Source organism: Carassius carassius, chromosome 40 (genome assembly GCF_963082965.1).
Source record: "Carassius carassius chromosome 40, fCarCar2.1, whole genome shotgun sequence".
In the NCBI taxonomy this organism is placed as follows: Eukaryota; Metazoa; Chordata; class Actinopteri; order Cypriniformes; family Cyprinidae; genus Carassius; species Carassius carassius.
Genome location: NC_081794.1, coordinates 27918770 through 27933252, shown reverse-complemented (window position 1 = coordinate 27933252; position 14483 = coordinate 27918770). Strand labels below are relative to the sequence as shown.

The 14483-nt window shown below is 37.7% G+C and overlaps 1 protein-coding gene across 1 annotated transcript; it reads left to right on the top strand.

The window, feature by feature from the left end:
• The first annotated feature begins 2842 nt into the window (after positions 1–2842).
• Positions 2843–12579, top strand: LOC132122548 (pancreatic secretory granule membrane major glycoprotein GP2-like). Its single transcript, XM_059532928.1, is given in 12 exon segments — positions 2843–2862; positions 7881–8266; positions 8367–8456; positions 8737–9114; positions 10184–10303; positions 10386–10570; positions 10869–11026; positions 11516–11526; positions 11529–11760; positions 11903–12065; positions 12265–12367; positions 12473–12579. Coding segments are annotated over 12 exon segments (1953 nt in total).
• The last annotated feature ends 1904 nt before the right edge of the window (positions 12580–14483 follow it).

The following is a 14483-nucleotide window of genomic DNA, read 5'->3' as shown; positions in this document are numbered from 1 at the left end:
CTGTATACCTTAATATTTAAGTATGTATACCCTGTTGTGTCACAAACAGCTAAATAAGCATACGCCATACTGATCTGTAAAAAGATATGGAGAGAAATTGTTCCATTTTGTGTAATGTGAAGATTCAACCACTCGGCAAAACTTTTTTTCATTTGAGTCCAAAGGAATTAACAATGATCCATTTGATAGGAATAAGAAAGAAAAAAGCAGTTTCTGTGTGGGAGTTGCTGTATGTTAATGTTTACCTCCCTGTTCTCCATAATAAGTGTTGTTTTATCTGAAGGCAAAAGGCATCTGTTTTGGTTGTCTACTGATTGAGTTTAAGGCAGTATATAATTTTTTTTGTGATGATTGTGAAAAAAGTCACAATTTTCCTGTTATATAAAGCACATGCTTAATGCATCGAGACTAATAATATTAAAATACCACATTCTGTACACATCTTAAAGCGTAATATGTGCAGAAAAACTTGTGAACTTTAAATATCACTGTCTTAATCCATTAGTGCTTTCAACTAATAAGTACTAGTTCTCAGTGGCATAGATACTAGTAGCTAAAAAATACTAGTTGTGTTAAAATAGATACTAGTGCATTTAAGGATTACATGTTAAACCAGCTTGCCATAGCATATGGACCCTTTTCTCAGTCGGTGATGCTTTTCAATGTTCATTAGCATCGTAAATTCAGCAGTTTTTTGTTTTTTTTAATGTACAATTATAACACTGTACTTTGTATTATATTACCTTTGCATCAGGTAAAAAAAAAAAAAAAAAGGATGCCGCGAGGATGTTTTTAAAACAACTGTTCTGGGCAAATATGGAAAATCTGGAAAATTTACTTTTCTGACTGACATTACCGTTCTCTTCCCCCCCCCCTCTTTTTGGAAGTTATGAAAAACACCTCCTGAAAACACATAGCGGGGTATTTATTTAGCTATCTGAGCAAATGGGACGCAGAAAGTATATTGATGTAGTCTCCTATATACCACTATAGAAGTTTATCTAATTATAAAGATTCCAGCTTCTGAGAAAATTGCAAATGTGTAAAAGAATCATTGCATAGTGTTTGGTTTCTGTGAAAGTTCCGGAGTCCAGGTTTTTCAGGAAATCAAGCCAGTCTTACATTGCCATTGTGATTCAAACTTGAAATCAAATAGTGATAGAGTTGCTAAAAAATGGGATCTAGGTGGCATGTCTTTTTTAAATAGTGAGAACCATATTATCCATCTTATTATCCAAATATTTTTTCTTTGTTATAAAGATGCAACTGTATCTATAATGTACCAATTTTTGACATTAATCAGTGGCTATGTATCATCACAGGACTGTTTTTTTTTTTGTTCTGACAGAATCTACAACTTCCAGCTCTGATCCATGCTATGATTACACCACTCTTGATGAATATTGGAGAGACATGCAAAAAAGCCCACATGAATATATTGAAAATGATGACACCCTTGTTGAACGGAGTGGCTGGTATCGTCTGTATCTGAATGGAGAAAGTGCCCAGATGTCTGAGTGGTGTGTGAGTAATATGAGATGTGGTGGTTACACTGGACTGTATCTCAACGGCTCTCATCCAAGAGTTGAGGATGGAGTGGTGACCCGTGAAGTCTTGGGAAGTAATTCGTTGTGGTGGTGGGAGTTTTTGGGCGCCTTCCTCTCAGTGTGGCGAACACACATCCACGTCTATCCAAGTCAAAGCTTGTCCAGGAGATTATTACATCTATGAATTTGTCAAACCCAACATATCAGCCCCCGGGCAGTCATATTGTGCAGGTGCATTTTTAATGTTTTTTTTTTCCCTCTGTAAAATGTTGCCAAAATTTGTTTAAAAGTCAATCAAGAGTAAATGATCAAGGTTAATTAGTTAACTTATTTTAATGGATTGTTTAATGAAATTAATATGGTTTAATCCGTTAGAATCAATGGTGTGCCATTCTTTAACCTTCAGATCAATACAGTACACTGTGCCCTATTTTTTTTACAGATTTTTTTTTAAGTGAATGGTGATAATACAGAATCAAATAAATGAACCAGAAGTCAGAGTGCAAAAAGTTGATATTTTATTAAAATGACAGATACATTCCTTCACAGATAGGATGGTTGAAATAACCTGATTGGTGGCACTGTTGTTCAGAAAATATTTCACAAACTTACGAGAATAAAACGAACCAAAACCTCAACCATATGTTCAATAAACTGATCACGTAATGTGTGGTCTGGGTTACAAATACCTGTCAAGTTCTTACGTTTCATTGCCTTCATTAGAGCCATGAGGGCATGCGAGTATTCACGGAGCGACTCTACCTCCTGCTGGCGGCGTTGAAAAAACTGCTTCTGCAAACCAACCAAAGACTGAGAACAACCATACATATCAAGCAAGATTGTAAAGATTTTTTCAGGATCATCCCTATCACTAGAAGGGTAAAACTTTACTTCAGCCTTAGCTTCTCCATCTAAAAGATCATAGACGAACAAAGCTTTCTCGGCCACAGGGACTGGACGAACTATCAAAGACCGACGTACTTCTTCAACCTAATCTTCCACCGTCAATAGATCAATAGACCTCCTCCCAGAAAACCTGGGACACTTTCTTTCACGTGGAACATAAACATAACGTTCAGATACCGGAATGTTAGCAGATGGACGGGCACCAACATCACGTCTAGGACTAGCAGGTTGAGCCTCATCAACAACCCCCACGGGCCTCCTTACGAGTTCTTGTCGAAGTTGCTGGTTATCTGTCTGCAATTGTTGTACCAATTCAGTCAAGACTTTAAGTTGTTCCTCCATAATGATCTGTAACATACACACAAAAGCAACCCAGAAAACAACTGACGATGGATGAGGATCACTGCTCGTAACAATAAAATTTTCGGTCTTTTGCAACCACCGTTTCTTTCCCCACCCCACAAAATACACTTTAAAACACCACAACCATTTGCACTCAGCCTTCTTTAATATATGACCCTGCCGACTACGCCAAGTGTGGCCTTAGCCAGATAGCTGGTAAGAAATGTCGACCAAATTTACTACACCACCCCCACTATCTGGGATGGGGGACCCTAACATTGATGACTTTAACACAGGCAGTTCAAATAAATGTACCAGAAGTCAGAGTGCAAAAAGTTGATACTTTATTAAAATGACAGATACAATCCTTCACAGATATGGTGGTTGAAATAACCTGATTGGTGGCACTGTTGTTCAGAAAATATTTCACAAACTTACGAGAATAAAACAAACCAAAACCTCAAAAGAACCAAAAACAGATAACACAACAACCCCACTCAATTTAAGAAAACCTTAAACAAAAAGCAAAATGAATGAAAACAATGCACCAAACAATCAGAATTAAATTAAGAAAATTGATAAATTTAAGAAAACAAATGATGAACCTAACCTTTGAATTAAGCTGAAAAATGGTAATGCAAATCAAATTATATAATAGAAGACAACGAGAGATATGGCACTCAAAATAAACAAATCAAACTAAAATCATAAACTGGAAAACACACCACATGGGAGGAAACCAATCAAAACCCAATAAAAACCAAAACCAATCAAACCATATATCAAACACACAAACCAATAAGACCTCCCATACAGTGGTACACCAGTAAATAAGACAAATATTTCAAAAAATTAATACCATAAAAACGCTACAACGATGACATGATCATCCAATTAACGAAATGAAACAAAATAAAATCAAATCAAAACAATTTCAGTGGGAAAAGAAACGATGACCACCGCCCAAAGAAGGTTTTGAAACCTGTAATTAAAACCAATTCACATTTTATTATCCATAAGAATCAACATATTCTACCTTAAAACAAACGTGTAAAATACTCACGTACTCAATACACTATAGTGCACTTGGTTGGCTGAGACGTAAGAGTCTCAATGAGAGGCAAAAGTGAGTTGTAACGCAGTCTATTCCTTACAAACGTCCGTCAATGCTGGCATTCGTAACTCAGCCGAGTATAGACACCAATGATCCTAAAAATACACCTTCTAGGTCTTTAGCAGTAGCACCACCCTTTACATAAATCATTAATAAACTTAACCATGCACTCACGTCGAGTGTTCTCAGATCAACAAATCATCAGCACAGGAATGATCCTAAAATACATTCACAGGTAGCCAAGCCCAGACACAGAGTGGCACTCACACTGCATTCTCCGAACAACAGGTCTTCAGCGCAGGAATAATCCTAAGACACATTTGCGGGCACATTATAGCTACTAACATATCTCCTATTAAGATCAACTCATAAAAAAACTTGTTTACTCACATTGAATTCAAGTACAGCATTAACACGCAAGCAGTTCTTCCAACGCGCCAGTAAAAGGAGAGACCACACACACTCGTGCATTAAGCGGAGAATGAGAACAACGCTCTTTCATTGACACCCGCGAGACTTTAAATGCGGCCGACCCAATCACCTCACCTGCCCACTTAAAGGCATAGCATACTCATTCTGGTTACACATTGATAAATTGTCATGCTTTCATTGTCAGCAAAACAGTTTCACAGTAGCCAGCAAAAATTAAGAGTTTCTTGTCCTAAACTTTTCAGACATAAAGGTAACACACAATTAAATTTGAACGTCTTGTTTTGCCCAGTTTTCTAACATTTCATCAAAGGGTATAGATCGTGCAACTGCGTGCTGTATTGATATGACTGCCAGATGCACTCATCGATCTTGGTCCATTGTAGATCGCAGATAATTTTAATTTACAGTTTACTGAATGATCTCTCTGCAGAGGCCACTGTGACAGGAATGGTAAGGAACACTCTTAATGCAATCACTAAATTCGGGAATAATGATTCAAGGTTTCTCTGAAGAATGAGTACGTTTTTTAATTGTGGTTTTGCATGCACAAAAAGCTGCATATATGACAGACTTCTTAAATAAGGTCTTTCGACACATACTCAAGGTGCCTTACATTGCTGCATGGAACCTTGAGGATTCTTCGTAATCCTCCTTTGACATTTTACTCATTTGCAAAAATGAAATGAAATTTCTTTGAAATCTGCCCCAACTGCTTATGTTATCAATGATTACATAAAACACAGTTTGTTTGAAATGAAGTTGTGCGTCCTGGTGCCCTGGTTTACCAGCGCTCACTTCATCCTAAAATGTTTTGCACTTTCTGTTGCACTTCTGTGCAAACTCTGTAGAGGCATTACAATAATTCGCTAAAAGACGAGCATCTGTCACAGCCTTTTCAAACCCATCCTCTCTGTACTGGGAAAATTACTTTCTCAGGTTGTCAATTAACAAAACTGCTGTATCCAGCGAAATGTCAGCAGATTGTATGGTTTTATTGGCACGTGTGATTTCGGTCAACAATGTCATTTCAAATAACAATACATAAATTCAATAGTCTGAATTTCATTAGACAGGGCATGTGCCTCTGAAGAAATTTTGCCATCTTTAGACGTTTTAGAAAATTAGTCTGATTCAAAAAAGGGAATCAGAAGTCTGAATCCTGACTGGACAATTTGGAGGACCATTCTCGGTCAGCATCATACGAAATTAATCAGTGACTTTATCTAGGCAATGTCAGTTTGATTGGTCTGTTTTACTCAGTTGGTCCACGCTTTCATCACTGACACTGGGCATGCTGGCGGACTATCCTACTTCACTCTCACTGACAGTTGCTTGATTATTAGCGCCATCACTGTAAAATATTTTGGCCTTAACATTTTTGCACTTAAAAAAAAAAAAGCAAAACATGCAAAAATTTCGGACTCCGTGTTCAATGGTATTTACTTTGGCTAACCTGTAGTCCTGTCTCTCTGAGGTCGTCATCTTTGGTGCTGCCGCTTACTTGAATTTTGTCCTTTCGTACTGTTTCATCTCTGCAGATTGTTGCTTGTTTATTGCTCATCTGCTCTACTTTTGGCTGCAAGTGTCTGCAATTAGGCCATAACAGTTAGCTTGTTCAGTCTGTCACTACAATCATTCCCAATATTTTGTTTATTCTGATTTGTAAGTACTCAGTTCGTAAGGGAAGCTTTCATTCTTTTAACGTCTTCGGGTCCTATCATACACCCAGCACAATGCAACGCAAGGCACAGCGCAAGTGTGTTTGCTAGTTTAAGTCCGGCGCCGTTCGCATTTTCCCATCCAGCTGCACGCTGTTTAATTAGCAAATGCATTTGCGCTCATTTGTGTGCCCATGTGTGTGCTGGTCTAAAAAAAGAGGTGTGTTCAGGCGCATTGCTGGTGCATTGCTATTTTAAGGAGCTGAAAATAGACTGCGCCATAGACCAACTCAACTTTAACTTGCTTATTACACACAGGGATGCGCGTCACACAAACATGCCAAATATTAAAAACCAAAGGATTACGTTGTAAAAGAATATTATTGTGTAGGCTACATAAATATAAAAATTTAATGATGTATAGACATTGTGTGTATTAGAATGAGGCTACCTATTTGCAATTCAGCCTATTAGGCTACTATTTATAATGATGAATGAAATTGGCTAATTAATTGAACAATCCTGCAAATACACACACATATATATTAACTGACTCATCATGCTGAGCTTTGGTTGATTCCTGCCTGTCCTGTAGACAGTGGCGCTGCACAAGATCCCGAGCCCTATGCATAGGCAGCCCTAATGGGCCCCCACCCTTGAAAATATATATTCCAGACTTTTCAAGGGCCCTCTCTTCCTTTGGGGCCCTGGTAATCAGTACTGGTTTTACCCCCAGTCCGACGCCCCTGCCTGTAGATGATAAGATCGGTTTCTCAAGCGAAGAAGCGTTCAGCTTTTCCGCCAACAAATTCCGCCGTGTAAATAGCTATCCGCCATGGCGCGAGCGCATCTCGCTCTTAAAAGGAAGGGGAGATGACACTCTGATTGGTTTATTGAATGTTACGCCCATTACTTATGAAGAGAATAGGGACAACCCATTCCAAAAATGCGCCCTGGCGCACGGACCATTTTTCCGTCGTTAAAATAGCAAAAGTGGATTTGAACACGCCCTGAGTGCACCTACGTCGTGCGCTTTACACTTTGCGTTTAGATTGTTAAAATAGGGTCCTTCATCTCTTTTTTTTATGTTTTCACTTTTGTGCCCCTGACAGGTGTTTCTTTCCATGTTTCTTTCTTTGTGGGTTTTTTTTGTGCGGTTAATGTCATGCTCTTTATTTTGAAGTCACGTTCACTTCTCACTTTCTATGATTTTACTTGTATTTTACTACAATATTATTAATTGACGTCTTCTTGTATATTGTATATATAAAAAATATTTTTTAATTATTAATAAAAAATTATCAACCAAAGTGGTGATTTGGGGCCCCCTAGAGTCTTGGCCCCATATGCCCAGCATATTCTGCATCCCCATTTATCCCAAACCTGGGGTTGGGACAGGTTTTACGGTACAGTATGGTTATGTTTACGGGTGCGTAAAGGAGTAGGGACGAGTCAACAGTGTTCTTCCAGAAATCATATGTACTGGACTTGCAGAAATTAATTATAGATGTAACTGATTGCATGTGGTGAGCGTGATTTCAACAAGTACAACATGTTCCTGGATCAATATCCTTGTCGATCCTGGAACAACATTCCAATCAACCAATAAGGATGGATGGATGGAGGCTTAAAATCAGTGTTAGGTGCTTCTTCACCCTTGTTAATCAGCTATCATTTCCCACTGATTTTAGGAATAAATTATGGGTAGGGTTAAGTTTAGGGGTAGAGACTGTGTTAAGTCTAATTTTTTGGACAATAATGTTGATCTAGGATCATCAAAAGATGTTGATTCAGGAACATGTCTTACTTGGCAAAATCACGGCGACCGCATGTATTGTTAAATAGAAGTACAATGTAAATATCATTGTGTCTGCACAGTAGGTTAAATTATTTGTCAAGCGTTGATCCCTGCTACAGTTACACCAGTCTGGCCGAGCCTTGGAGAGCCACTGACAACTATTACTCCTATGGCATGTGTGATTATAATGTGGAGTGGAATGGCTGGTACAGATTGTTCTACAATGGTGAAAATGCTCAGATGCCAGAATCATGTGTTAATCAGTACATGTGTGGCACTTATGAGCCACTGTGGCTCAACGGCCCTCATCCACAGCTGGAAGATGGAGTGGTCACTCGTCAGGTCTGTGCTTCCACATGGAGTGGCTGCTGTGCTTACACATCCCACCCTATAAGAGTCAAAGCCTGTCCTGGAAATTACTATGTTTATGAATTTGTCAAACCAATGATTTGTGGAGATCACTGTGTAGGTGAGTATTTGCTCATATGTTATTAAGTCATTTAGTCTTTTCTGGGCTTTGCTTAATAATAACTGGTTGATATAAAAAAAAAAAACGTTCGTAATACCAGAAGCCTCAAGGCAGGCCATAACACCAGTGTCAACAGCAACAGAGACAATTCTATGCACAGAATCCATTGCTCCACCAATTACAACCACTGGTAAAGTATTATCTTGTTCCCTTTTAAACCCTCATGAATATCTTTGTGTATGTGAGCCCCCCCCACCCAATGCACGTGCAGTAAATACATAGGTAAATGAACTTAAGAAATGAGTAAATGATGTTCAGTGAATGAGATGTTCAAACTCTTTTCAGCTTTGAATAACTTAAAGCACAAATGTAATAGGTAGCCTAAGTTATAGTGTTCTAGAGAATACTCACTAATTATTAATGTTACATTCATTCAGTGAGTGATTTTTCTAATGTGTCCACCACAACAGCTCCTGTTGACCCCTGCTACAACTATACTGTCCTGGACAATCCATGGAGAGCCACCAACAATCAACATTCCTCTCTAATAATGTGTGACTTTTGGGTCAGCTGGAACGGCTGGTACCGTCTCTTCATTCATGGTCAGAGCGTTCAGATGCCAGACACATGTGTTGAGGAGTATAGTTGTGGCACTAATGCTCCACTCTGGCTGAATGGAGGACATCCAACAGTTGAGGATGGAGTGGTCACTCGAGATGTCTGCGGTCACTGGAACAATGACTGCTGCCATTTCCAATCCAATCCCATTAAAGTCAAAGCCTGTCCAGGAGATTATTATGTCTATGAGTTTGTGAGTCCAACTACGTGCAGTTTGGCATACTGTGCAGGTAAATATATTTACATGTCTCTTTTGTTTATGTAAGAGATCATTGTTTTTTATGAAACATTTTTTTTTTCAGATGCATGGAACATAAACAATACGTACATTATGACAGAGAAAAACACAACCGCGGAAACTGTAGCCGAAACCACAATGACTGGTAATATAATGTACAGTCTGCAGAATTATTGGTTTATATGAATAAATCAGATCAATTTTATGCATTGACACATGTGGGAAATAGAACATATTAAATAATATTTTAATTATTTTAATTTTAGCAGAACTAGTTCCTTCGCAGATAACTGTGTGTACTCAATTTTTGCTAATTCAAATGATGTGTTGAAGATTATGTTACTAATTTGAAAACAAGGCAGCACTGCGTGTGTGTTTAATAAAACCCTTTAACATACAGTGGTGGCCAAAATTGTTAAAACACCCAACAGATACGTCTCCCTCATTTAACACAACATTTAACACAACTGATTCAACTCATCAGCTCATTAGTAGAGTCTGCAAGATTGAGTTGGGTTTGACAGCAAGCGGGACATATAAAATACTGTTTTTGCTAATCATTTCATATCCAAGGAGCTTAGAATGCTTTTATATAAATGTAGCAAAGGTACCGTTAAAAAAAGAATAATAATAATAATTTCTAATGGTCAGGTGCATGGAAGACTTCTCAGGAGTCCTCAAGAAGGAAATGATTATACTGTATATGAAAAAAACATGGACATTTTCTTTATTTTTGTAGGGTAACATATAAAGCTGAGAATTGTATAATTATGACTGTGGGTAGCTAAGCAGTGCTGTAGATTTGTGTCTGGAAGAACAGAAGAGAAATATAGGAAATGCATTTATTTAGTGGTTTGTTAAATCATATGCACATAAACTGACAGTCACCACTACTAAGCTACTACTAAATATTGTAGAAATGTAATTTTCTGTAAAGTTGCTTTGCAATGATTTGTATCGTAAAAAGCGCTATACAAATGAATTTGAATTGAATAGAATTGAATTAAGTTTAGATTTTGGTATTAGCAGACACTGTTTTACAAAACAACTTCTCCTCCTAGTTAATAGAAATCGCTGTTCTGAGCTCAGCTGCTCTGAGGATGAAAGGTGCGGGATGAATAATGGTTTTTATGGCTGTTTATGTAAAAATCACAGACAACGACAGCATCATGACTCTTTCAGTTGGTATCATTCCACAACCAAATTTGAAAAAATACACTGTTTTTCAGTTATTAATTATATTGGCTTTTTTCTCTCTCTCAGATTTCTCAGAAAGCTGTGAAAGCGGTTCTGGCTCCATGTCTGTGTCTCACTGTCAGCTCTTTGAGGCTGGTTTTCCTGCTGATGTCTTGCACCTCAATGATCCCAGCTGCAGAGGAACGGTCCGGAATGGCAGAGTGGAATTCCATTTTGATAACGATGAACACATCTGTGGCACAAATCTTGTGGTAGGACTAACTATTAAATCTATTGAAATACAACATCCAAACATGTGTTTTACCTGATAGAACCAGCAGATGTTGATTTGCCCACATGGGGAATCTCTTTGAGACTTTGAGAAGTCTCTAGGGAGGATTGTTTGGGCCCATCGTTTTGATACAGATGGGAGGGTACACTATCAACAAAAAAGACTGGGACTTGTGCCCGCATTCTCCACCATAAATATTTAACCCATTAGTTTTTCACTTGACATTTCTTATTCAATTTTAGCTAAATTGCAAAAATATGTATACATTTTGTTCACAGGCCAACGGCACCCACTTTATCTATGATAACTTTATTCTGGGGGCACCGAGGTCAGAAGGTCTCATCAGCAGAGAGAAAATCCTCAAGCTTTCTTTCAGCTGTGTTTATCCACAAACACAATCACTTTCCATGAATGTGTAAATCAACCCACTGGAGAGGTGCGAGTCATATATGATTTCTGATTAGTTCACGAAATGGAAAAAACATTTCATCACCATCATATTGTTAAAATTCTCATGCCTTTATTTGTTCTGTGGAGTTTTACTGGTTGTTTTCTATTAATTCTCTTGAGGATTCCCAAGCTCCAAAAAAAATAAATAAAATAAAATAAAATTCCACAAGTGTATTATAAAAATGGCATATATGACCCAAATAATTATTCAATAAGATGAGACTCAAACAAACAAATGGCTTACAATTCAGACATCACTACTTCTGCAATGAGCACTCATGAACACACCACCAGAAACAGCTAGGACAACCTTTTCTATGAATAATGAAGAACAGGTTTTTCAATGAACTAATCTCTTAAGCAGAAAATTAAATGTCTTAAAAAGTAATTATGGGAATATTCTCTAAATCAAAAATATATATTTTACTTTTAAAACTAAGTAATTGTAAAATGGATATGTTCATTATTTCAACAGTGTTGTGCACAGACCCTCCCGGCTGGTGAAGGCAGATATCAGGTGCGGATGATTCCATATGAGGATGATGAGTTTACTCGGCCCTTCACTGGTAGAGTGGATGCAGAGCTGGACCAGAAGATGAATGTGGAAGTTTGTGTCGAGGGGGTTGACAGCCGTCAGTTTGCTCTGGTGATGGACACGTGTTGGGCTACACCTGTGAATGATCCTGATTACAGTCTCCGCTGGGATCTCATCGTTAGAGAGTAAAGCTGTTACTAATCCTTACAGCACAGATTCATTTTTCACAGTTCATTTCATTACTTGAAATCACTTTCGGGTTAAATGTCTATTGAAATCAAATTTTGATTTGTTGATTTTCATTTTCGTTTTGTCTGATATTCTCAGGTGTCCCAATCCAAATGATGACACAGTGGAGCTGCTGCAGAACGGCGTCTCGACATCCAGCCGTTTCTCCTTCAGGATGTTCATCTTCACTGCAAACTCCACTAAGCTTTACCTGCACTGTGCTGTTCACCTGTGCCTTATGTCGAGCAATCGCTGCTCCTCAGTGAGTTTTGAATATGTGAAGGTTTACGAATCTGCCATTTATAAATTCTTTGATCTTAGATCAAACACATAATATAAGCCCTTAATGTGTCCCTAGTGGTTAGGTTTGCTGTCCTCTGCTGGAGATTTTGTGCACTCCTTTATCATTCATTTTTTTCAATGATTTTTACACAGATATATTTAGCCTTTTTCTCTTTTAGGGCTGTTACTCTGGGCAACAGCGGAGAGAGGGCCGGTCTCTGGACTTCCATGACAGTGCTTCCATATCCATGGGTCCTCTGACGATGTCTGAAGAGATTACAGGTGAACATTTAATTTATTTTAATCATTTGTAAATAATGGTGTCTGAAGATTTCCACTGTCAAAACATTACAGTCAACTTCATTGCATTATATTCTCTGTTCACAGATAAGTGGCTTCCAGATCAAGTGAAGGTGTCTGAGGCTTCTTCTCTGTGTGCTTCTCTGATGCTGTTACTCGTTCCTCTTATGAGTGTCTTGAGCCTCTTTTATTAAAACACACACACACACACACACACACACACACACACACACACACACACACACACACACACACACACACACACTTTTAGTGGCATTTTAATGAATGTGACACTGATGCCACACTGGTTTTGGGGTTTTATTTCCTTATTTCATATGGACTTTGTCTATTTTCCTACAAGCATAAAAACAAACAATTTACATGAATTATTTACTACATTTATCTTATTTTACTAAAGCAGATGTGTTCCAGTCATAGACTGTATAAAAACATGGACGTAGTGTCCATGACATCACCCGTGGATTCCTGAAGAGTGTTTTTGAAGCGCAAAGTGGGTGGAGAAGGCTTCGCCATATTGGCAGAGCTTCACCGCACACCACTCCCAGATAATCGAAAATGGGAAAAAAGGCTGGAGCTGGTAGCTGAAGTCACATCCATCTGTCACTCAAGTGGCCACCCCCTTAATTATGCAGAACTTTAAGGCTAAATATAATTGAAATGGAAGAGTAATACAAATATTTACCCCCCTCACAGTTGTCATGAAGGGCAAAATAAGCTATATGGTTACCAAAATGATTTTTTGAACCAGGCTATAAACGTTTTTTTCTGCTGTAAAGTTGTGCATTTTAACATTGGATGTCTATGGGATTGACTCACTTTTGCCGCCAGCCTCTAGCGGCCAGTTGACGAATTATAGTTTAAGTCACTTCTTTGTTGGCTTCACCAGAGAGAGCAGGAGGTTGATGCTTGGTTACAGTAAGAAAGACAATCAGATTCATGTTTATTCAAATCATGTGAAGAAAACATTAAAATGCCATTCTTGTTGTATTCTTTCTTTCAGTTTTGTAACTTTTAAGAAATGCATACACATATGCAATGCATATGTTACAACTCTGGAAGGTACTTCTATAGCAGACTTTCTAACAATTATATATATATATATATATATATATATATATATATATATATATATATATATATATATATATATATATATTTCTAGTATATTAATAGCAAAGTGTTACACAAAGGAGAAATAAGTGTGATGTAAATTGAAGCAAGGTGGCTTCTCATTCTGTATTTGAAATCAAACACTTTCAGTGATAGTATGAATAAAAGATCATTGATTGGTGTCTTTTTTAATATTATATTTGCAATTGTTTTGATTGTTTTCCATGATGTTGGCACTTCAGTGTTACTTCAGTGTGAGAAGTGTGTTTCAAATTTAATTTCTAAAGGTTTTGAAGAATGTTGCAGCACTGGTTGAATTGTTCTTTGTAAGACGAGGCGAGGTTTAGACAGTGCTCAAATTGACAAATTGTTCTTGTATTATTCTAGTTCTCAGTTCAAGAAGGTGAAGAGAAACTGAAACTTAAGAGCCAGGTAGGACAGAGTGACACAAATGTTTGAATTAGATAATGTCCTAACAGTCCTTTATTAACATACAGACTTTTGCAAGTTTATACATCTTGATGTATTTTATAATTATGGAAATTAACTTCTTTGGCTACATTTAATCAACAGTCAGTGGACAGTCAGTATGTGATGTTAATGGACAGTGACCTTGTTGTGTGATATTGGCATGCTGAAAGATTTGTTCCATCCAAACTTACAATCAGGGTTAGGTGCTTCTATGCTCTTGTTAATCATTTTCCCACTGATTTTAGGAATAAAGCATGGGAAGGGTTAGTTTAGGGTTGGGATCGGGTTAAATCTATATTTTTGGACAATATTGTTGAGCCAGCAACATAAAAAGATGTTGATCCAGGAACATGTCTTGGCAAAATTATGGCAACCATAAATTGTTGTATTAGAGCTAGGGTTCATACCCATTTCACAAATAATAATAATACATTTAATTTATAATGCCGGCTGATAACATGACCGAGGGGGAGCATGTAAAAGATAAACAGGAAGA